Consider the following 26126-nt stretch of genomic DNA (forward strand, 5'->3'; position numbering starts at 1 on the left):
TTTGTGAGCGATACAAAATAGGCACTGGGTAATAGTAACACTTAGAACCGCTATATATTGTGCATGTGTCACTAGTTTGTAGAACTTCATCGCAACAACTTGTGACACTGCAGCAAAGAACAATCCCATTAACACAAAACTTCTCTAGGCACAATGGGACATTGCCACTAGTACATCATACAATCCTTACAATTATCAGTGGTACTCTGTTTGAGGTAAACAGCATTTAGCAAGCATCAGGTACACACTATCATATCACAGTGCTTTCATATCACAGGAGAATTCCTTCAATTAAATTATATTAAACATAACAAATATAGGAGAATGTAAACACAGTTGGTTTTCGGTGACAATCTTGGTGTGTGATGGAGCTGCGAACAAGTGGCGATCGCTGCTTCTAGCTGGTACTGAGACGTGGTGTGTCCAATCATCTCTCCGATCAGTCCTTTAACCTCCAATTCACTATCTTAGATACCAGCATGGTTTTATTGAACTCCTTACAAGGTCAGATCTGCTGTCCAGAAAAAGCTGCAGAAGACTGCGTAAGTCTTTGATATCCTTCCTGGGAGTAGAACCGGCAAATGTAGCCCTTTGAAAAAGAAATGGCAACATTAACTCTGTGAAATTATGTAGGTTACTTCAGTAATTAAATATTTTCTGGATTTATCTAAAGTAAAACCAGCAGGCCAAGTAAACATATCTCTACATTTTGATATTGTACAGTCTTTTAGAAATGTTTCTGCAAAATCAATTTCAGAGGTTTGGCACCCAGCTATTAAAAGGTGCTTGCAATAAGTGAGACTTTAGAGCACAAATATTTGCCATGATTTGTCCAGTACTACATGCTAAACTGCATTCTTAGAGCAGAAATCAGGCTCCCTAATAGGAGTGCAGGACCTGAAGAGTGTTCCTCCACACATCTCTTGAGGATCTCTGGCCTAGTAGAAAGTCTAGTACCATTAGACTGGATTGATTGCTTATATTGGAATGACCCAAAATCAATGAGGGAACAGATCATTTGACATCAACTATTTAATTAATTGCCATCTGGTGCTAAAAAGTTGCATGGGGAGCATCAATGGTGAAATTAGGGCCGGCCAGAAGAATCGATGGAGTATTGGCCAAAGGACTCAATATGTTACACTGGCAAGGTTATAAACAACAGTTTCACTAGGTCAATTGAGCAAAAAAAGCTATTCAGATTCTTGGCACTTTACGTTTAAAAAGTATGCACTTCAGCAGCTTGTAGTGACTGTTACCTGTGCCATTGGTTGCAGCGGTTTGTGAAGGCGTTCCACTTGAAAATTCTATCTCCATATCTTTAATTCTCCAGATTGTCAGATTAATTCGCAGAAGTCTTTGTGCAACGTACATGCTCATGAAATGCCTTAGGACACGCAATATAAATTACGAAATACGCCTCAAATAAATAAAGCCACTTTCTTCTTCAGTCGAGAGTGTAGAATTGCTGTAAAAACAGCTAAGTGCGGAATATTAGGGCCTGCATGGCAGGGCTGCATCACTGCCTTGTGTCCAATCATTCACCGCCCAATATTCCGTGTGAGGTAAATATCCAAAGATTGCCTACGGTCATCCGAATTCTGCAAGAGTCGTCCATGATCATCCTTTAGGAGTAGAGCGTGAGCATCATCCACTGCAAAGAAGAAGATCACACTGGTTGGTTGGGACACATGAAAGAAGAAGCTGATCATAGATAGAAATATTGTGTGCAATTCTATGGTGGTGGATGCTTGGGAAAGCAAAAAGTTAATAGCAAGCGAAACAAATACAAGACATTTAGGCAAGTGCTGTACTGTGCGTTCTCCCACGAAATGGTGTCAGCGTAGACCATTTGTATCAGAATGAATGAGCGAGACACATGTGCATGGCAGGAAGAAATATAGACAAATAAGAAGGGAAGGAGGATGGAAGGGATGATGAGAAGGAAGGTGAATATATGACGTTATTCCGCATACCATCAATCCGCATTTTTCACAACGCAAATGCAATTGCTCCGCATTACCATTACCCCGCAAACTTTCACTCTGCATATGACTTTACCACGCATGCCTTTACAACGTAAATGCATGCATGGTGAAGGCATAGAATGTGTAAAAGTGCTATGATATGATATGGGTAAAAGGGAAAGAGGGGAGGGTAAGAATGATGAGAGGCAGGAGGAAGAAATGAAAAGAGGCAAGACGTAAAGAGAGAAGGAAGGGAGACAGGCTGGGAAGAAGGAAGAATAAAAGGAAGGTGGCACAGTATGAATAAAGCAAGGGGTGAGAAGAAAGGAGAACAGGCAGAAACGGAAGAAATAAAGTCAAATTGGAGAGAAATTAAAAAGTGGGGAACGAAATTGAGAGTGGGTGGGATGAAAGAAGGCAAGAGTGTGAAGAGGATGGGACCAATCGATGGAGGACAGAGACAGTCCGACAGACAGACTGATAAACAGATCGATAGATAGATAGACAGACAGACAGACAGACAGACAGACAGACAGACAGACAGACAGACAGACAGACAGACAGACAGACAGATAGATAGATAGATAGATAGATAGATAGATAGATAGATAGATAGATAGATAGATAGATAGATAGATAGATAGATAGATAGATAGATAGATAGATAGATAGACAGACACCATTACTTTGTAACGCAGAAGTATTTTTTTCAAATTCATTTCCATAATATTTTCAAAATCAGCACTTTATATCTAAAGGAATTGCTCCCCAGTCCAGCCTTTAATTTGCTATCGGTAGATGCTGTGAATCTGTGCTGTTATTGTCAGGGGACATATGCTGAATTGCCGTCTCCAAGCAAGGCTAGAAATATGTTTTCCAAGAGCTCTACATATTGCTGCATATTCCCCCTGGACCCCAGTGCTGGTGGATGGCTTTATGTCAGCAGTTATTTATACAGCAATAAAGAAATGTAGCTTACCTCAGACTCTTGAAGGTAAATCCCTTTTCCATCTCTACTTAAGTTGTGAAACACTTCTGCAAAGATTGAAAACAGTGAAGCGTTAGTGGGTTTAGAAAGCAGAGCCCATGCAGAAAGGTTATTATCCAAACAGTGAATGCGTGTCAATCATATCCGCACTGCCAAACAGCAAGTTCTCTCTATGTTCACTTTTGTGGTTCACATTTGAGAAATGGGGGGAATTCCACCTTAGAAAAGATAGAGTGTCAGATAGGGTGTCAGGCCCTCCCCCTTGACTCCAGTCCCAGAAACCAATCCATCACTCGGTGATACAGTGACCCTGGCATCCCATGCAACAGTGACCATGACATCCCATGCAATGGAATGTTTGCGGCTCAACTGCCAATCAGATTCAAAATGGAGCACTCCAATCTTTGAAATCTGCTGCTGCTGATGAGTCTTAAAAAGGTTTACTTGCCTCATTACAAGGCAGGAATGCCTCCTCCAGGCCTGTCGCTCCAGCCTCTGTTGGACTTCATCTCCCACCCATTCTACTCTGGCGGGGAAGAGAGGGTGCCGGGCAGGAGTTCGTGGGATTGATGCAAGATATATACCCCGGTACTGCCTCTGTGAAGATGACCGCATGCACCTCCCCCCTAGAAAAAGAACATTAAATCTACTGGTAAGTTGTTTGGTTTTCTTTTTATAGGGAGGGTGCAATGGGCATTGGCATTCAGCGCACGTTATCTGCGGTCACTTCATCTTGGACCCATGGACTCTTTCTTTTAAAGTGGTAAATTTCAAAAGGAAGAATGAGAATAGGGAGGCCACAGAAGAAATTGGAACATACATTTAACTGTGCCTTTGTTGTGTAGTACTCATGAATTCTATGTGTAAGGGAGAAATACTCCAGGAGTATTGCTATAGTTACCTCTCACCTACTCATACACCAATCTTTGTGTATAGGGCCCAGCATAGAGATCCGTAGAGAATCTATAGTGTGGGTTCCTTTACCAAACTTCTCTACATGCATCAAAATTAAGTTCAACCCCTACTTCCAAAGAACCTCTTTTATGGCAACACCCCTTAAAAAGTGAGCATGGGATGGATTCAAAGTACGGACCCCAATACGCCAACAAAGTGAAGCAGAAAGCTTAGTTTACTCGTAGAAGACGAATGCTAAGCATAAGGGACAGAGGTCAATGTATTCCTGAAAAGTGCTTGAGATCTTAGAGAGTGCTTTAGCAATCCTATCTGCCTAGAATGGAGCAATAATTATTAATATTATACCCTAAGATTATCTCTGGTTGGAGTGAAGTGTCCACTTCACTCCAACCATCTGCAATCCAGACACGTTTGGTAGATGAGTTGTGATAATATTTGGAGATCTAATGTGAATCGTGAATGCAAACAATCACAATCCAATAACTAGTGAAAAAGCTGAGCTTTTTTCATGAAAATGAGCTATTATATTTTTCCCTAGATCAAAGGCAGCATTGCGGCATACAACTTCACTTCAAATTAAAAATAGGCATTTTTTATCCCTTACACAATTTGCAAAACAGGCATCTGTATTTTTTTTTCTAAATAAAATCCAAGAAAATATATATTTTTTAATTTGGTTCAATATCTTAACTCATATACCATTGAAGAATCCACCGGTCAAGTTTGCCAGTGGGGCAGGAGTTTGTTTTAGATATTGATAACAGGTATGTAGGTGTGTTAATCCATGGCGTTAAATACAAGCCTATTGTTATATATGTGCTACTGATCTACAAAGCCTAGTCTTTATTTTGATAGTTAGATATTTTGCAAAAGTAAAGTTTTTTCCTTACCTCCATTGATCTCCAGCCGCAGCATGAAACAGACAAAATTCTCAAAGGTCAGTTTTAGAGAGGAATCGCCGTATCTTGTGGCCATCAAATTAGAGAACCGATTGCTAAGTTTTATTCCTTGTGACAAAACAGAAAAGATGAATTTATTGATAGTGCACTAGGAAATACATAATAATAATAATAACTTTCCATTTAGTGTAAAGCATAACATGATGCTTGTCTTAGTGCTTTAACACAGCTGCCATTACCACCTAACTTAACAGTACTGATTTTAGCAACCTTGAAAGAATGAAAGGCTGAGTCAGGAGTACCATGATTTGAGCATATACCTAACAGCTCTGCTCGCTGATTTTAAGCCCACCCAAAAAGAATAACGCTGACAGACTGAAGAAACAATCTATAAAGCACCTTTGCAAGTACAACAGTTTTCATGATTCTGAGAACTCCAGAATGAGTTATATGTTTTGACCCCGCATGGTTTTCTGAACAGTAAACAAGCTCAACTAAAGAAAAGGAGTTGGTACCCCATACTTGCACCATTTTTAACTTTATCCTCATTTTCTCTGCAATTTGATAGTTCTATTTTCCAACACTTTTACCAGTGCTGATGGGTGCCCTTTAGACCTATTTACAGAGCATTTAAAAAGAAGACACATGTCAATCCTATGGCTGAAAATTATAATTAACTATTTGCCCCTGTTTCTCTGTCTCTGCTCTCACAGATTTTTAGAATTTGCAGCAGGATACAAGGTGGCCCAGATCTTTTACTAGACCCATCTCACCATCTTTTCACATAGTTATTCAGCAAGCCATATCCTATACACAATGAGGGGGTACTGTATTCAAGCTGCAACAGGGCCATTATATGGAATAATCTATTCAGAGTTCAATCGAGACCTGGTCGAGCAGCCAAGTTTTTTTGAAGTATTTATATTGCCATTAGAATATATTTGCAACATTTTTGTTTTACTCAATATTAAAAATCAGGAAATATAAAATTGGTAACTACCTTTTGTCTCAGCAATAGCCTGCAGGTCTTTCAAGTTAATGTGTCCAGATTTGTTGACGTCTCTTTTCTGAAACATTTCCTGTAATTAGAAAGACATTTAAAGGTTAGTGCTTCACATACAGTGTATCTTGCATGGCCACATATCAGGCACTAATTCAATAGGACCTGTTTTATTTGAGTCTTAAAATTGGAATACTAGGTGGTGGTACTGTTTGTGACTTGGATACAGTGTTCAGCCTCAGTCTGAGAGTTGTGTTTTTTGCACCCAGTAACAGCACCTCGGAAAAACCCATGCCCACATGTAGCGGTTTTATCTCCCTGCTCCCTCTCCTGCATGTCAGAATGTGAAATAGCCAGTGGTTGTTCTCATTAACAAAATTCAAGAGTCAGAATGGGTAGGTTATACCAAGAATAAATCACATGTTCAGCATCACAGTCCAAGTGCTATTTGTGACAGAATCAAAAACAAGGCTGAAAATGACATTTGGTTCTGACTTTTTAGATTTGCAATACAGCCTTTGAATTATTAAGATTTTTAGAAACTCACAAACTAAATTTGAACATATAATGATGCATTGTAGAAGGATATGTGATTGCAGCCATTTCACTAGTCACAATGCCATTTTTGAGAGAAATACACATATTTCTGCTTGAGTTAGTGGGCTTCTCCTCACCACCCTTATTTTCAATCCAATTTTTCCAGTTGCCCAGATGGGATCAATGCAATCATGTTCCTCTCAGGTAATCAATTGACTTGACAACATGAGTACCAGGTGACATTGATTATTTGTGAGGAGTATTTACATAGGGGTGGTATTACATCCCTACTGCCCAAATTAGTGGCTGTTGTTCTGGTAATAATGTCAGTGTGGTTTAAACAGACCACACTAGACTCCCCATCCTTAATCAACTATCCATAAAATGAAACCTACATACCTGATAGGTAATCAACCGCTTCCACAGACTCCGGAATTCTTGCAAACTTAAGGTGCCAGACGTATCAAGCTAAGCAATTAGTTAAGAAAGATACTGCAGCAACAACACTGATACAGCTAAATACTTTATCGGCAGAATTTGCTAAATATAAAGTGAGAATGAATTTTGCTTCTTGGTATAGAAGTAGTTTTTCAACATAAATTTGCTTTATGTATTGCTAATTGCTGAAAATCGTTTAAATATGTAAATACTCAAATGGTTGATTGTCGGAATATTGATAACAAATGCATTATCTATTATAAATATCATGGCTTAAATATCTTTTGCAAAAATATTGATCCATTAAATATAGATTTTCTATGTATTAACTCTAAAGGGGCAATAATTTTGTAAACAATATTTAGGACATAATAATTTTGTGAGATGATATTTAGGCCACGATATTTTGGCAATATACTTATTCAGATCATTTCAGAAATGTATTCCACATATAATGAAAGGATACATCCAGTTGTGCCATGATTACTTTGCAACCATCCAGGCTAAATTTCACTGGGGTCTGTCTTGAATCTGGGGGAACAAAAAAGATTAAAGATTATTAAATGCTATGGTTCCATATTTCTCCTTACATCTAACTAATTGCCTTTCTTAACATAAACATTAAATAATAATATGCAGTTTGAATTTCTGTGTGCACCTTTGCTCTAACACTCTGTATTAAAAATTATACTTTCAGTTCAGAGCACAGTAAGCAAGACAAGCAGGCCATCATTAAGATAAAAAACCTAGGAAACCTGGCTATTGTGTCACTATCATAATAATTTCTAAGATGTATTCCATTTGCTGATAAAAGTATCATACTTCTTGTGGCTCACTCAGGGCACTGTGCCTCCTTTTATTTGTCTATTTTTTATTAAATACATTTTATTAGAAATAAATATAACCTCGAAGTGCAAACCTTCCATTAAATATTACAATTTGAACAACCAAGTAACGTTGTCTATATTGAAATAATAATTGAAATCATAATGTCCAATTTAGAGTTTGGCAGATAGGGTGCTTTGCCACAAATATTGAAGACTAGCCTGTCCGTCAAACCCTCATTCCACCCGGTCGGGCAGACCATAAGGTTTTCGATGGTGCTGCCTCCACAGGCTCAGCCGTCAAAAACCTACATTGACAGCCTGACAGATTAAGGGCTATTGGTGTTAAAACATTCATCTGATTGCCCTATTTAGAGCAGATGGTCTGACATTCTTTTATTTCTGCACCAACACTACATTCACTATACAGTCTGTGTATGATTATACACTGTTCATCAATTGAATAATAATTCCACCTTTAAGTCCCAGATGCAAATATGAGGCTTGGAAAATTCAAATGTATTGTTTTATGTTGCATTTTAAGTATAACCTTTAATGCATTCTGCATTACATCTTTTTAGGAGTAATACACTGTTACCTCTTGTTTCTGCAAGTATTATACTATGGCCTTTGTGCAATAAAGGTATCTGGAGTGTAAGATATTTGTATCTTTATTGTGATACCCTAGTTACAAAGCACAGACATCCATGCAAGGGAGTAATGAATGGCTTATAATGGTGCATATAAACAGTACAAAAAACTTGCTCTTAGGATACTCACTTGACCAGTTCTTTTTGTTCAGGAGTGTCTGTAGTTGTCCAATGTTGATTTCTGGATGCTAAATGAAGGGGGGAAAATACTATCTTTTAAAAAATTGTAATGAAACATTCTAGTTTGTATTTGCTACTTCTATTGCCACCCTAAAACAAACTCCTAAGACATACATTTAGCTTTAGTAAAATTTTAGAAAATGAAATTTCAAGTTGTTTATATGCAGGACAGTTCTTAGTTTTACATGTGTCCTTGATTTTGTATTTATAGTCGGACACAAAGATGGAGTAAAAATTAGTGATGGCTTAATCTAAATGAGGACTCTGCTGTCCCTCTCCTTTTCACATAATTGAACAATAATTTGAACAATGGAAAATTGAGTGCTCCATTGAAAACAATAGAGTGCTCCGGGCTTCTTCTGACAGTAGAATCCCGGAGCATCAGCATTCCAAAGTTTAACAAAGGCCTCATGGAGCCCGAGGGGATTTCAACTCCCTCGGGCTCTGTGAGATCTTCGTTTTACAAATTAGAACCTTCTGTCATCTAGGAGAGGAATGTTCTAATAGTCTTAGAGCCCCCATTGTGGTCTCTACCGGCCATTAAAGGCCCGCTCCCCTGTTAAAGGCTCTGTCCTTCGGCTCGGGCCTTTAATGCTGGAGGGGGCCATTAAATGGCCGGTAGAGCCCGCTACAGCAGGCTCTACACTAGAATGGTCTCAAAGTTTTCAGAAGGTAGAAAATGATTATTGGACCAAAAAACATAAAGTGTATTACACAGACAATATGCAGGCAAATCTCATTGCCCCAGCTCAGTGTCTATTTGTATGAGGATTATAATGTGGCAGCATTGAGGATTAGTGTTACTCTAGAAAAAGCACTGTAGTAAATTTGAGTCTTCTATCCTATATAGGAGTTGTTCAGTATTGTATCATTCTATTAACGGTGTAGTATTATCACAAAAAACAAAAGGCATTTAGAGGGAGAATCATGTTTTAGTCACTTACATTCTGGAAGAAATCTACAATGTAATGTTCCCAAATCTTCTCATCCTGTTTGTCAAAAATTTCCTTCATGGAAAGAAAAGATAGACATTAGATCATGGGTGGGAACAACTCATGTGATCATTAAATGCAAATCTAATGTGCTCCAGTTTTTAAAGCAACAAAGCACAGATTGGCAATACAGGTTATTGATTGTAGAATTAGCTAATAGATACAATTGCTTTAATTCGATCTAATTCTACAGCATTTTGTTCTCCTCATTGACATTCACAACTTGTTGGGACACACATTCAATTTATGAGGTTTGAGGGAAAGCTTACCTTTTGACACAGAATCTGGTCCCCATGCGCACTGAAAAGAATAAACAAAACGTTACAACTCTTCACGGTGACCCCTTTACAATTTGTAATAAAGGTTTAGATCACATATGTGTTTATTCAGTTCATCATTTTAATGATATCTTTTGTTCTCTTTCTAAGCAGAAATTCAACAGAGAAAGAAATGCACGAGGACACTCTGTAACTTTGTTCTTCTAATCATTGCAGATGTGCTACATTGTTTGAGGTTTTTTTACATCACTTATAGTATTTTTGTTTCCAACTTAGCAAATATGCCTTAATACTTAATTTAAAAATGTTTGGACTGAAGGCCCCTTCCTTTTCTCAATTAGCCATCTACCTAACCTTGTGACCCCAGCAAAACAGAATTCGCCATTTAGGGAGATGTTCACTTGGCAGAGGGAAGAAGAAGAAGAAGAAGAAGAAGAAGAAGAAGAAGAAGAAGAAGACGAAGAAGAAGAAGAAGGAGAAGAAGAAGAAGAAGAAGAAGAAGAAGAAGAAGAAGAAGAAGAAGAAGAAGAAGAAGAAGAAGAAGAAGAAGAAGAAGAAGAAGAATCATCATCTGTTACATGGTATTCTACAGAAATACAACCTCCAACCCTTGTTCTGGAAAGTGGCATGTGCATGTTACATTAGGTCTTCCCTCATTTGGATGAGAAACACCACTATGCAAATGAGGGATTCTTTATGTGCCTGAATAGTCAGGCTTGAATGAAGCTCCTTGTATAATGAAGAGATGTGAGGTGTGCACAGAAACCACAACAAACAGGAGTTTGCAATGGGTTTTGAGCAACATATACATTTCGGAGGGAAGACTTACAGGTGATGGGATACAGTAAATGTGACTCAAGCAATGTATTACAAAAGACTGAAATGTCAAGGAAGGAGGAACGGGGCCTTACTAGAGCGTGTGCTTCCGGGAGAAGACGCGCAAGATGAACTCGCACTCCTGGCCCGGGTCAGCGGTAGATGGAACAATGACGTAGTCACCCGGTGTCAGACGGAAATCCTGGGTCACTTCACGCTCATTTATGAAGACACACTTCATGTTGACTGGAGACTGTGTGTCAAAGAACTTCTTGGGGAGCTTTGATTTCTCATTTTGGTACTGGTGGTGGGGGAGAAGAGAAACAAAAAAAAAGAGATACAAACATAAACATTTAAGTCAACCAACGATTCTTCGCAGCCTGATACACACATTATCATGTTCAACTTTCGATACAGTCCTAACAGGCAATCGCGTCATGACTGAAACTGTGAACGAAAGCTTACTGAATATGTATGAACACTTTTTTCCACATGAAGAAAGGTCGATTGTGAGTAAAATATCAGTTCTCTGACGCCATTGCTCCTTTCCCTTGCAGCTTCTAGGAATACTACCTTCTCTAATGTTGCTATAGATTATGCAGTGTCAGTCAATATGAAGATGTGCTCTTTTTCACAGCCACATTGATATCCTTCGGTTCTAATTACAGTTAGTGTTCAATAAGACTGGTAGTCCTGGAGATGACCTCCCGGTAACCCAAGCGCACTAATTCATTGCGTGATAAGCCGCATCCGTTACATTACAGACGCCTATGATTTTTGCACCTCACCTGCGACCTATACTAATTACTACAAATATATAGGATAGAGGTAAAATTGAAAATGGGCTCAGGCCACGCTCTGCACATTTCCCAAAAGTGTCTAACGAGCATCCCATGTGTGAATACAGCATTGGTGGCGCATTTCAATGCTATTCAATTACTGCTGCAATGCACTTTATTGATTTTCACATTATTGCAGGTGCTCTGAGAACCAGCTAGTTTTGTATCAATCAGTCAGTAGATTTGTAGAGCGCTTCTTGTCACCCGTGAGGGTAATCAGGGGCTGGCCTTTGAATGGGAAACGGGTGGACTTTTACACAAAAAGACATCTTTTGAATGTCTGGCCATGGTTGAAACCCTGAACTCAGTGATGAAAGTATTTGAACATATGGATTTCTTCATACACATTATGAATTCAAATCAACACTCAGGATTTTTCTGGTACTTCAGCCGTTCAAAGTCCTACATTTTAAAAAATTTGTGAACACTTTAATCCTCTGAAATGGACATAAGAATTATTTCTGCGTGGTTTGCTATTCACTTCAATGCATGCCAATTTAATCGACATTAACGCCTTGTCAATCTCCTCATCACTGTCTTTAATTAACGAGGTGAGGCATTACCTCGATGAATAAAGGTCCTAATGAGGAAGACCTGAACTTTATGTAGAGTAATGAAGATTACCAGTAAGTAATCGGCCTTTTATTGTGCAAAATATTATCAAGGATTATACCTTATTCACTGAGGTTTGACATGGTTTCTGTAATGACTTATAAAGTGGTAAGAATGAGGGGAAATTTGGGATTTGTTTAGTCCATCAAGGTTTTTGAGGTAAGCAATAATTAAATTACGTAATTTATAATAAAGGCAGAGAATTAATTTCATAAATGATCTCTTAAACCTCCAAATGGGTCATAATAAAGTATGAGATTGTTATGCCACTCTCAATGTCAAACAAGCTTCACTTGCAATCACACATTTTTTTGTCACAATACCAGGCACAATACTGCAGGTCTTGGGCACAAGAAACATCCAGATGAAAACACTCACCTCATGTGGCACCTACAGAAAAAATAGAAAAAACATGTGTTAAACTATGAACTTTGAAGAACAACATAAAAACAGCACTTTCGTTTCTGATAAATCTTATCCCACATTTACGAACCCTAAAAAAAAAAATACGAAAACCTTCTTTTTTTTAAAATAGAAAGATATTTCATAATTTCAATCGTCAAATATTGCTGTTGTGTTATTAGATTGTTCGACTAAGCAATATTTATTTGGATATCAAAATATTCAGATTAGCTACTGCAGGTATTACGGCGATCCAGGGCTGAACATGGTAACTGTTAAGGAATATTTTTAAAAACTATGAAGCAGCATTACGTCCGGTACCCATAACCAATCACACTTAGAGGAGCCAACTGATCTAAGAATGCACTTTACCCTTGTTGCATGCACTTTACCCCTTATGCTGTTTAGATTATGCGCTCTGATTTTTTATGTATATATTTAAAGGTTCCACCCACCTTGAACACAGAGAATCCAATGTACAGCGGAGGAGACTGGTTGCGGTGCTTGTGGGTTTGTTTCTGAAGGAGAGACACCAGCACATTGCAGGTATTCTTGAACTTTTCCAAGGAATCGCCTGCCTTAATTTTCAGTCGGAATTGTGGATTCTTCGAAAATGTTTCTGAAAATAAGATAGCATAATTTAATAACGCAGAAGGACACTTTGGGCAGTTCTAACCCTATTTCAAAGGTTGACTTTGTGTTTGACAATAGTTATTATGTTTTTTGTGCGGAGAATGATTTAGTGAAGGACTAATTTACATAAAATGAGTTCAATATTATAATGGATGTTCTGAAAATCCACTTAGGAATGATGGGTCATATTAATGAAGATCCAGTATCCATAACTCTTACAGTCTCATTTGCTCTGACTTTTAGGAAGTCTGGATCCCAATCCACATATAACTCCTGCATTGCGGCTTACAAAAGATTGAAACTGGCCCTTCCCGTGAACCATGGACAAAGAATCATAAGACTCACTAGACTCTTTTAATGGCTCGAACATGTCACCTTTATGTAGGTCGACTCAAAGCCATGCAACACTGTCGCTAGCAGGCAAGTAACAATAAGTACCTCTGAAGCTCATCCGTCCTCCCGCCGACTCTCCGGAGACCCAGCTGCCGGTCTGCATGGAGAGCGTCCACTTCTTGCCGTTCTCTAAGCTCATCAGATCCGGAGTCAATTTGCAAATGACCAACTCTACAAAATGAGTCTTGAAGTCTTCCAGTGACATCCTGTGAGGAACACCAAAATGGGACAATTTCAGAGATCTGTATCATCTGATTACAGTTGCAGAAGTCACTGCAGGATAAAAGGAGCTTATATCTCAATTTACGGAAAATGTAATTGTTTCGATGTTCTTTACGCTCAATAAATAAATGAGTATCAATCACGTATAAACACAACTACAGCGTACCACTGCTACACTCCACTGTTGCACTGCACTCCTACAGAATGCAATTTGGAAGAGTTGAGGTGCTTTCTGGATGCCATATTGAGACATCATAAATAGTGGTTTTGCAGAGAGGGACGAATGTAAGAAATTTAGGAAAACGAATGTTGTTTGTAACTAAAACAGGATGTATTGTATTAAAGGAGGAGTTACGGCTGCACACCCCGCGCAAGTACACTGTGGGTGTAAATGTGAAGCAGCACCTGCCATGTTTTGAACAATAGTGTTAGCTACGATTCACTCACCAAAATTCGCCATCTTCTCTGGTTCGCCGCAGTAGAACCCTCTCCTTTAAACTCAGCTGATCCCATTTCGAGGAACTAGAAGGAAAACATAAATATTGTAAAGCGATGCAGTTATCTGGAAAGGTATTGGTCAGCTTCATAGCTTTCGCTCTCTCTCTCTCTCTCTCTATATATATATATATATATATATATATATATATATATATATATATATATATATATATATATATACATATATATATATATATATATATATATATATCTATATTGAATACACATGCTTGAGTGTACCCTTATACACATGCATGCACACATGCACACACCAATGCCAGTTTTCGGCTGCTCTCACACGGTTTTACCACCTGAGGAATTATTTCTCGCTCAACAAGAATCTTTTGACTGCTCTTCAGATTTCTACAGTAAGGGTGGCGGGACACCAGGTTATGCTCCCCATCACTTTGGCACATATGCTAAAAAGCTGCGCGGGGCGTACTGACCACCCTACATGAACACCCAGGACGTGTCTCCATATAAGGAGTGATGCCCATGGAGGCAGTCTTCAGCCTGCCCGGTCAGTGTCATGGATACACAAGTGTGCGTTGGCATTGTATTCTGGGATATGTATAGACTCACCAGTCACTCCAGTCTCCTTTCCATTCGATCTTGCCCCATGGATTCCGCAGCCGGACTAGAAGTTCTGACCCGCTTTTGCTGCTCACCTGTAAAATGTGACGCAGATATATTTATTAAAAAGGTAATACTTTAACAAAGGAAGCATCTACGAACTTTCGAATGAAACACAATTTAACTAGATACATGACAAGAGTTTGAAGCAGCTGTTCTTGTTCCAGGGTGCTCTTACATATTTAACAGCCTATGTAGTTGGTTTCTGTTAATGGGGAATTCATCGAATGGCGTCATAATATATCTCAAAACCCCAGCTGACATCATCAAACAAAGAAACATTCTAGAATACCACTTGTTGAGGATTGTTAGAGAAGCAGGATCGGGAGAAGACAACTGTTTTGTTCTGTACACTGAATATCCCCTTTAAATGATGGTAAGCAAACTGTAACGTAAGTCCTCAGAAGAAGAGAGGCCCCAGTGCTCCCCTACTCCTTTTAATATTAATAATAATTGCTATTTGTAATCGCTTCGCTGCGGCGCGAATTCTGCTGCTGTGCGGAAGAATTCCACGCGTGCGGAAACAGACGGCCCCCAGCCATCTTCTGCACACGCCCACCGTGACGTCAGACGGTCGGGTGCCGTCTAACGCACTAAAGAGGCTAGAGTGTGAACATATCATCCCCTCAAGGGTTTCAAGGCACTGGGGGCCATTGGGGAGATTAAGTGAGCTATTGCCCAGAGTCACAGGATGCTGAGCTGAGCTGCCGCTGGCGATCGAGCCACGAGCCCTGCGCTCCCGAGTCAGACACTCTGGCTGCTGCGCCACACCTCTCCCAATTATTACTGTTTCCCCACCCCTCCTTTGATCTTTCTTAATAACTCCAATAAATAAACTCAAAATTGCAGACGCTGAAATGTACAAAATCTTTTTTTGTAATTTAGATGTTATTCTGACTTACAAAATGTGTGGGGATTTCTCCTATTCTTGAGGTTTTATCAAGGGAATGTCGACCTTTGCCGGGCCGCTGCCTGTCATTGGTGTTGTTACTAAAGCAGGTGGTACAACTGTGTTTGATGTTTAAGTTGTGTAACAAAACAAGGTAGGTGGTCTCGGTGGACTTACCTTTCGGATGCCGGTGAGAGTGTACGCGTGGCCCGCCACCAGTCCATTCTCTAGAATCCTTTCTTCCTGGAGTGAGAGAGGGAAGGGACATATGAAAAACATGTCACCACATGCACAAAACATAGCCAGTCATCTGCATTGTTCTCTACACGTGGGGCCAAATCGCTCTTCAACATTACACAATGTGTGATACCACAACAGCTTTTGGGGGATGATACATAAACTTAGCCCAAGGTCCACAGGTCCGTAAGATGAAGTAAGATAGCAGCTGCAAGGCGTCACCAGCAGAGGGCAGCAGACAGCAGCATGCTGGACTCAGGCAAAGGGATGTTTTGTGTGTATCAGCAATATTCCTTAACCCACTCCGAGTTTTGACACATCTGAACACCCTTGATTCACTTTAGATAGAACAGCAATGGCAGACATCTGCATTCTGTGTCAGACACCCTCAAAGTGATACTGTCTTTACAGTCTGAAATTATTCTATACCTGCATTTGAAATTATTAAAGCTGATCGTGGGTGTGTTTCAATGATACCCTGTTTACACAGAGCTTTTCCTTGTGTTTTGATCATTAGGTTAAACAAATTTCGATATACCTGCACACATTGCTGCTTTCGGGTGAAACATAGCAACGCTCTGACGCCCCCAAATCTTGACTTCTTTATGGCATCGGTGCTATATTTGTATATTATATAGAAGGCTTTCTTTGGGCAACACTAAAATCTGCTATAGGGAGTTTTGTGCTGGTTTAGTGTTATCCCGTATATAGTGCGCTAGCGCGTCATTGTGCCATTGTAGATGAGGTAATAGCTCCACCCACTGCACATGCAGTGAGCAGTCATTAATTATAGGTGTGCCTGCTGAAAACAAAGAGCAGCGTGCTAGCATAATCGTTCCAGATGCCTGCGGCATTCGTCATCTAATGTATCTTCGTAGGAAACGTGAGGATTGTCTTAAAGGCACAGAGGCCCATTACAAAATCTGTGCCAGGAATTTTTAGCCGAAGAGCAGATACAAGATGGCGTCCCCAAGCCAAAAAGAACTTATAAATGGAATCACAGGCATTTCAGATTTAGGGATATGTGTATACACTGCTACTTCTGGGAGGGAAATATGTGTCTGAAATACAGTGATATTAATAAAACAGGTGAAAACGTGCCTCACCCAGGTGGTTCCTGGGCAAACATCCCTGATTTTGGTAAATGTAAATGTACAACTATGAGTGGTCCAATTACATCCTAATAACATTTTGCCTCTGGGGTGCTCCCCGTCCAATGAAATTCAGGCAGCCTATCTAGCCTTTAATTTCAGTTTGGTGCCATCACTAAGAGGTTCCCTGAGACTACCCCTGGGTGCAAGCTTCAAGGACACGAAGCAGACCTGCCCTCTATAAAACCCTTAATACTGCACAGACCTGCACTTTACCATCTATTACTTCTTAGGCTGGGCTTGTCAACCCTCTGACTAGTGCAAACCAGTCAGGCTTTTATTCTATACATGGCGCATGTGCATCAGGAACCTAATATTAAATATATTTCGATGGAGATTGTTTACATATTTGTTGGTTCTGAAACCCCAACGGGATCTTTGTATTTTGACCTCTTGGAGGCTTCAGTGGTAGTTGCACTGACCAGGACAGTGGATGCATCATTCATTTCCATTGGTTGCCAGGCCAACCAGATGTTCCTTACCCCTGAGAGCGTCTGGCAGCCCATGAGCGAGCCGCTGTAGGCCGCGCGGACCAGGATGTCCCACAGGCCGGGCGGGGAGTCTTCCAGCTTGATGGAGAGGTTGACGCCACCCGTGAAGTCCACCAGGGCTTCAGACACCTGGCCGATCTGCATGTCCTCATAGGAGCCGCAGACCCTGAGGAGGAAAGATGCAAGAAAAGAGTGTGAATAGAAGTGTGATGAACACGGGTAGGCATGTAAGACACAGGTACACACGCAAAGCATCCCACAGAACCATGAAGCAGAACATCAACATTTGGTTTTTCCCTAAAGCCATCTCTCCTCCTCAATATCTCTGTTTCTCTTTCTATGGCCCTCTCTCTTACATTTTCTGTATTTCTCGCCTCCCTCTGTCTATCCATCTCCCTCTATGCACCTCTTGTGCTCTCCCACCTATCTCTCGATCCTTTCTCATCATGTCTCTCTCTCTCCATCTGCCTCTCTCTCTTTCTTGTTCTTTCTGTCTTTCTCTCGCTCTCTCTTACATATTTTCCCTCCCTCCCTTCCCATTTCAGTTGCTCTACAGTTGAAGCTTTCTCTTTTTCTCTCCAGTTCTCTTTTTCTGTCACTCTCTGGCTATTTCTCTTTCACTCATACTATCATGGTCTGCCTCTTTTTGCTTATCTTTCCTTCACTCTTTATTTTTTCTACCTCTTCCTATCATTTGCTCATTCCTGGGAAGACACATTCCTTAATTGCAGAATCCGAAAACATAAAATGCCCAAAACTATTTTTGAGATACCCACTGTTCTAGATATATTTCTCACCGCTGCTGTGTGACTGCTCATGTCTAAATCCTATACATTTCTTCTGACCAATCTGTTATTTGTAGACACTGGGGTGCACTTACTTGGCGTAGGCTTTCTCGAGGAGCGCTCCCCAAAACAAGTTCTTGTGAATGGAAGAAACGAAGATCAGCCTCCCGTCCTCGGTGACTGGCAGCTGGTCGTCGACCACCACATCCACCCACTCTCCAAAACGCCAGAACTGGGAAACGACAATATAGAATGGAGAGAGAAACAGGTCAGAACTGTGTATCCACCTGGCATAGTCTGAAGCAGAGCTCATAGCAGTATGCTGGTCATGTATCTGATTGGCTTTAAGCATCAACCAATCACAGACTAGAATACATTTTTTATATTATAGGATCCAAATTAAGTCGTAGGGTGAGGGGCTCAGGTTTCATGTTTTGCAGGTCGGAGTGTAATAGATTTGAATCACATGACCCCCGATGACGCAGTCAGAATGTGGTGCTTGTCTGACAAGTAGGTCTGTCCACTCCCTAAAATGCTTTTGTGCTGCCTCCTGTATCTGGACGTCATCGTCAGGTTCACAAAGTGGAAGTAATTAACCTAGCTCGAAGGAGGCAGGAGTGAGGTGTTCCTAGTGGCCATAGCGAAGTGCACCTGGACTTGGCAGTGAATATAGTACATTACCATGATTTACAATTCAAGTGCAACATTTTGGTCTTGGATTCAATTTTACCTTATAGCAGCATGGCCAAGTATACTGAACTGGGGAGGAGGGGGGGGCGTGAGGGGGGTTCTGCTTTCTAAGAAAATGGAGTTTGCGGCACTGAAGCCAGAAGGGCCAGGGAATCAGGTTCCAAAACTGCTGGGTTTCATCCAAAGAGTGGGCTGAGCTTCTTGGACCACAGGAAACACAGGGCTGTTGTCTGTTCGGATCTGGAGAAATGTTAGAGTAACACTGTTCTAATCCGGCTCAGCAAGTGCTACCAACCCTTCTGGCAACTGACTAATCAGGAAATGACGCCATCGAGGTGGCATGTCAGAATATCACAGTCAGAAAAATCACCTGACATCTAAATATTGTGTACAAAAATATCGTCCCATTGGATGTAGATTTTCTATTATTATCTCAAATGAAACAATATTTTTGTAGTATTTAGGACGCGATCTTTATGTCAGACGATCTTCTTGTTGTGATGTTCTCTTGCCTGAAACTCTTAGGGAAACAGTGTTGAATTATTTCCCTGCCTATTCTACACTTTCCTAGAATTCATGGAAGGGCCTTTTCAAAAGGGTCTGGGGGCAGCCATACTGGGGCATCTCTGCCAATGATCATCATGGCATAGAGAAAGAAACATTCTTTTTGTGCTCTCTTTGGTACCCTAGTACATCAGGAAACCAGTGTCATTCTGAGCCTAGACTACCCATCATCATGTCTGTTCATCACTCTCCAAAGACACTCACCCGGAAGTGGAAGATGCCAGCATAGTTTTTGTCGAAGCTTTGATTCTGAGGCACAACGTTGGCCAGGATGTCTTTATGAAACGTCAGCGATGCAAGAGCAGCCAAAAACCAGCAGTTTTCTGTGAAAGATAATGGTACAACAGCATTCAAACATTGATTTATGGTCAGGATTGACTTGAGATTAATGTATTTTTATATTTCATTATGTTATATTATACTGTGGTGTTATGCTCTGAACTGCATGCTGTGCTATGCTCTGTCATGCCATGGCATACTATGCTTTGAAATGCTGCAATGCCCTGCTATGTCAAGCTATGGTGTGCTGCTATGTCTTGTTACCTTATGTGTCGTTTTGCTATAAAGTCTTTGGTGCTGCATTGAAGTGGCTGCCTCCAGGACAGGGCAGGCTGCAGGCAGCAGGTCTTGTGATGGGAAGGGCGGCTGATAACCTACAGAAGTGCGGTGGTGCGTGCATTTTTGCTGAAAGAATGTAACATTCCAGTTCCTGCCCTGCTGTCAGGGATCACACAATCTGGCTTTACAACAGCAAAGTGTGTTTGTTCAAGATCACACATACACCACCATATGGTTCTGCGCTGGCTTTAGATGCACTGACTTCTGTGTAGCGAACATGTGTCCATTACATGCCCCACACACAATCACTCTGCATCTGGCCGGCCTGTCTATGCTTTTACATATTTGCAGAAGGGACAGGGGGAACAAGTGTTGAGGTAAATGGGCACAAAGTGCAGAAACGTGGCTCGTGACTGTGTGTCTGCTGCCACTACAAATCTGAAGCCGTGCCCTGTGAGACTTATGCAAGCAGGATATTATTTTTCAATTATTTCCTGTAAAATGGGAAAGTGAATGGCAAAGACAAGTGACTGCCGAACACGAGAGCAGGGTTAATTGGTGCATGCTTCTCGGTGCAGTCACGGGCTCAGGCGGCTCTTAACTGCTGAGTGTTGCAATTTCCGCTGAGCTCTTTATTCACAAGCAGTGAGCTGGAGTCCCCGCCCTGCCTTTCTGCTAAGTGCCAGCTCACGGGCCTCTCAGAACTGCACACACATCACAGCCCTCCCACAGCTGACATACCTGAGAGCCCTTGGTGGAGATCGAACCTGCTCGCGTTTGTGGCATAGAACTGCGGGTTCTTCTCGAGCTCCTGCGGAAGGGAAAGAGGGAGAGATGTCAGGTGGGGGGCAGGTGGAATGGAATAAACAATGTCTTTGATTCACTCAATAGTTCACTTTCTGCTTTTAACGTGTGATGCTCAAGATGAAGGGTGACTAAAAGCATGGACATTTTTCGTCTTTCCAGCCATGTGTTTTTTCAAAGACTGCTATTTCCCCATACATAACTGCAGAGTGGACAACTACACCCTGTACAAACAGAGCCTGATATGCAAATGCACAATGTTATAATGTGTCTTTCTTCACCACAGGAAAAACATGTTTCCAATGGAGAAACCTCTTCCCCTTGGCCACAGTAAAACTCTGACAATTTCCAGAGTGGGAAAGGGTAGGATAGGAGTTTGTGAATGGCCACAAGCTTTCAAGGCAAACTGCACCTTCATCCCCCACTATGCATCCCTTGAATGGAGTTTACTACAGTGTCATTCTTTGCACTCATGGTAGAGAATAACACATTGTAGTAAAAACCATTTATGTCTGACAAGTATCCTTTTCACGTCTGCATAGACACAGGTCTTGCTCTTGCGCCAGCGTCATGTTTTAAAAAAATCATAATAAAAATGCATGCATATATATCCTACACAGAGGCCCTCTCTATTTTCCAGTGTCATTCATGTTTTATTTCCGCCTTCTACAGTATAAAGCGTGAGGCAATGGGTCACATATGCCCAGCCGCCTAAACAGGAGAACATTTATCACTTATTGTCCCTTGCAAACGTATGCTTGCCTGCATTGTAAATGGCTTCAGCCATATCTGGAAGCTAGCCAAACAAGCATTTGCAAATACAATAGGTCTGACCTTGATAAGCATGCCATAGTTCTTTCTGCGTATTCTTCTTGCAAGCATATGCATAAGACATAAAAGGTTTAAAAGTGGAAAAAAGCAAAGATGGCTCAATGGAATGCAGGCAAGCATAAGCCAGATGAGAGGCCCAGCATGTGGCGGGGAGGATGGCAGAATGCCACGTGTGTATAGTTAGTTTAGGTCGGAAGATGCGAGCTTCTGTGCTGCGTTGCATGAAAGGGAGCGAGTAGAAATACTCCATTTTCAAAGACATGGAGCATTTCTTCTCTCTGCTGGCGCTGGTGCACAGTGTGCCTCGTGGCACCAACGGAGGCACTCTTGCACAGTTGTGCAAGGGTGCCTACGTTGCAGGCAGTATTGATGTGTTGCATGAAAGGACACCTCCCTGACAAAAATAATCCTTAGAGACATATTCCTCTATCTATGTGTGCTGTACAATGCAGCAGACATTGAAAGAGGAATTAACGAGAAGAAATACAATGTAATTACCCATGTAATGCCTATCTGGGGCATGGTAACGCAACGCAGCACTATGCACTGCCCTGCTTTACTCTGGGGCAGATTTTTAATTACTGGCGCATCCCTGAAAATTAGCAGGGATGCGCCAGTAATTGTGCGCCGCAGCTCCGCCACCCCTAGTGCGCCACATTTACAATGCAGCGCACCATGGGACAAAAACGGCACAGATGCATCACGCATCTGTGCAGTAAAGGCAGCGCATTGCTGGAGTTGCGTCGCAAGCGCGACGCAGCTCCAGCAATGCTCTGGGGGGCCTATTCTTTCAATCCTGCCTCAAGCCTTACGCCTGCTTCAAGCAGGCACAGTGTTTTGACGCAGCATTGGCCTAAAAGTGACGGAGTAAAATCTTGGAGATTTCACTCAGCCACATGTAGGAGGCGTTCCTGTGCAGGAGGCGTTCCTGCGTAGGAACGCCTCCTTATGGCGCAGGGCTTTACAACGTGAGGACTCTCCCAGATGCTTCACGTTGTTATTACCCTGCACCATGGCACATCTTTTGCGCCGCCGCTGCGTCACAAAAGTGACGCAACGGCGGCGCAAAAGAGGCGCAAGGGCCTTGTAAATCTGCCCCTCTGTATTTACCAAACCACACAAAGTGACATTGAATTGCTTAGTAAATGTGAAAAATGAATTTGCGTCTGGGCTGCTCAACAAAAAAAATGATGCACCCCCCTTCCAAAATCATAGTGAATCTGGGCCTAGGTCTCTGCTGCAGCTCCCAGGACTGTAGTAACCCCCTCCCCCTGGATGAATGGATGGGCTAAGACAAAATGGCGGACTGCTCAATCACATTACACCATGTGTGCACTGCAGACCTTTTTCCTGAATCCTGAAGCTACTCTTCACACCCAATCAATCATAGGTCTGCTCAAAATAATCACTACCATTGTCCCTCTCTCTAACAGTGTTTATTTGCGCTCCCTTATTCCAGGTGAGAAACACTTATTAGACCGTGCAGTAGTGAAAAACAAGCAGCTCCGTGTGAAGGCCGAAGAATTAATTGGCTGATAGCAACAATCTCAAAAATCCCATTTCAAAAATGGGTCACCTGTAAATGATGTAGGAGGAGTCCAATTTGCTTTAATTAACAGCTTAGTGCCTTTTCAATAAAAGCTCTGCTGACAAAATGTAATTGTTCTCGTATTTATTATGTTGAGCTAGACACCTCTCCGCTTCCTTGCCAAATAGTTAAACAGCAACGATGGCTCCATTAATAGCATTAAAATACGATGCTGCAGCAGCATCTAGTGGCCGGAGGGTGAAATGCACGGATGTCTCAATAGCTCATGTGCGCTGGCGGAAGCAGCGTGCGCCTCAGATGCGCCGAACGTGAGCGTGAGGGCGTTTGTTCATAAAAGCACGGCGAGCCAGTGACTGCATTTACATACTGCATGCTGTCTAACGGCGGCATAACAAAAGCTGCTGCCCCCTCCCTACAGAATATGATGAGGGGTCCTGAGCCTCCAAATTCTCAGAGAATCACCGGCCTCGGCCTGAATGGGGGAGCATTGTAAAGGGTTGGGGGTCCGCTGCTCCCACAGGGGCTGCATGCGCCTGCATTACACCCCTGACGTCAACGCACGGTAGGTAGTGATTGATATTCATAAATGATTAACAACGAACGCTTTCTGAGTGCCTCAACCACAAGACACTGCTTTGCCAGACCATGTGAGATCAGCTTGTCAAGGAAGGGTGACTGTGTGATATTGTGTAACACACGAGGGCACCATACCTTAAACACTAGACCATACCCCTTCCTAGTGCCTACACAGCGAAGCCACGCCACATTACAGAGCCTAGCCCTAGATCATTAATCCATAGGCTCCAAACCCTAGTTATTCCTCAACCACCATGACACCTCCTAATATTACAGCCGTCAGCGCCTTACTTCTGAACAATGTCACACTGCACCCTTGACAACGCCACGTGCCATTGCCGTACTTCTTAGACAGCGTATCTCCCCCTTACATCACACCATATTGCCAAAGCGTTAACACCACGCAGCGCTTTCTTCACAGTGCAGTGAATCACACACCTTGACAGGGGCCGAGCCAGGAAGCCAGAGCGCCTGCCTCTCTTCTAAGACCAGTGACCACTAGAGCAGGTGTCCACTCTTCAAGGACCACCACACTCCCCGTGCGCCCCGATCACACTGACGCCCCCACTCAAACGGCACACGGCTTGACTTTTTCTCCACAGCCAGCTTCATGCCGGCCCGCCAGGCTCATATTTCTGAGTCCCAAAGCTATGAAACAGCACAATGCAATGTATCACTTAACCAGCGGCAGGAAGTGGCGACGCCTCATACCAGCTGTAATTGGCATCTAGATACAAACGTGAGCAAGCCAGTGACGGCGCTGGGCACGTGGAGCCGGGGAAGTAAACATCAAGGCATACACATCGAAAACCCAAGGTTTAAGGGGCCTAAAGAACCTGGGGAAAGGCGCGTTTAAAGTAAAATCACAGATACAGTAACAGATGGATTGTTAGGGACGGTGACTATATAGATAAAGACACAGCAAGTTTGTGTGAGGGTATGTGTGTTAGTGTGTGGGATGGATGGATGAGTGGGTGGATGGATCTGTAGATTAGACAGATAGACAGACCGTTTAGATGGATTGATAGAAAGATAGATAGAAAGATAGACAGACAGACAGACAGACAGACAGACAGACAGACAGACAGACAGACAGACAGATAGATAGATAGATAGATAGATAGATAGATAGATAGATAGATAGATAGATAGATAGATAGATAGACAGATGATAGACAGACAGACAGACAGACAGATAGATAGATAGATAGATAGAAAGATAGATAGACAGACAGACAGACAGACAGACAGACAGACAGACAGACAGACAGATAGATAGATAGATAGATAGATAGATAGATAGACAGATGACAGACAGACAGACAGACAGACAGACAGACAGATAGATAGATAGATAGACAGACAGACAGACAGACAGACAGACAGACAGACAGACAGACAGACAGACAGACAGACAGACAGACAGACAGACAGACAGATAGATAGATAGATAGATAGATAGATAGATAGATAGATAGATAGATAGATAGATAGATAGATAGATAGATAGATAGATAGATTGCTTTTCTATACACTAGGCCCATTTGTTGTATCCATTATTAAATCAAGAAAAGACATTCAATTGCAAAGCCATCACAAAGGTTGTGAATCTATTCAATGACAATAAGAGAGAGAAAGAGTACAATTCACTGAGACATCAGGGCTTGCTGCTGGATCTGTAACCTGTGACACCAGGGACATGCACAACACATTGACTCTATCCCCCCACTTGGATCACCCCCCCATTGACTTACATGTGGCCTTTTCCACTGAATGTTCGCCGGCATCTTCTTCAGGAGATCCCCAAATCCAATGGAGCGGAGCTCAGCGGGGAACGTCTCATCCACAAAGAGTTTCTTGGTGCGCACGCACACTTCAAGTAGGGTTCGGTAGTCTTGACTGAGCAGCTTTCGCGGTTTGCGGAAGGTCCCAGTCCTCACCAGCTGCTTGGCCTTCTTGTCGGCGCTCCTGAAGCCCCTGAACGGCATGGTGAAGTAGGACTTTGAGGGCAGGTGAGCCGCCCGCCCAGGCACTGTCAGAATATAGTCCTTTTTTCGAAGTCTCTGGAAAAGAGTAAGCGGCATTCTACTGTTAATTCGCTGTTTATGCCCTCTGGCATCTCTTGACATGGGCTCAGGGCAAAAGAGATTTGTATTTCCTAATGCTTGAAGAAGTGTTCTGTCCTTCAGCTCCTCACACAGCACCAATAACCAGCTATGTGAAGCTAGGACCAGCAATCACCCGCTGTGATTGTAGAGCGAACCTCTATCTGATGCAGCAGGGCA

At 41.9% G+C, this 26126-nt stretch overlaps 1 protein-coding gene across 1 annotated transcript; it reads right to left on the bottom strand.

The window, feature by feature from the left end:
* Positions 1-26126, bottom strand: LOC147709411 (calpain-14-like). Its single transcript, XM_086925981.1, has 22 exons — positions 25596-26126; positions 20823-20892; positions 19728-19846; positions 18365-18501; positions 17476-17650; positions 15783-15848; positions 14666-14751; positions 14033-14107; positions 13409-13569; positions 12793-12956; positions 12314-12325; positions 10580-10785; positions 9660-9690; positions 9343-9405; positions 8349-8406; positions 7211-7275; positions 6706-6774; positions 5770-5848; positions 4761-4877; positions 2947-3002; positions 1260-1654; positions 1-589 (listed from the first exon to the last, which is right to left on the bottom strand). Exons 1-21 carry the CDS (start codon positions 25968-25970, stop codon positions 1628-1630), a joined length of 2211 nt encoding a protein of 736 aa, XP_086782107.1. The 5' UTR covers positions 25971-26126; the 3' UTR covers positions 1-589; positions 1260-1627.

The sequence above is a fragment of the Lissotriton vulgaris genome, chromosome 6 (assembly GCF_964263255.1).
Source record: "Lissotriton vulgaris chromosome 6, aLisVul1.2, whole genome shotgun sequence".
NCBI classification, from domain to species: domain Eukaryota; kingdom Metazoa; phylum Chordata; class Amphibia; order Caudata; family Salamandridae; genus Lissotriton; species Lissotriton vulgaris.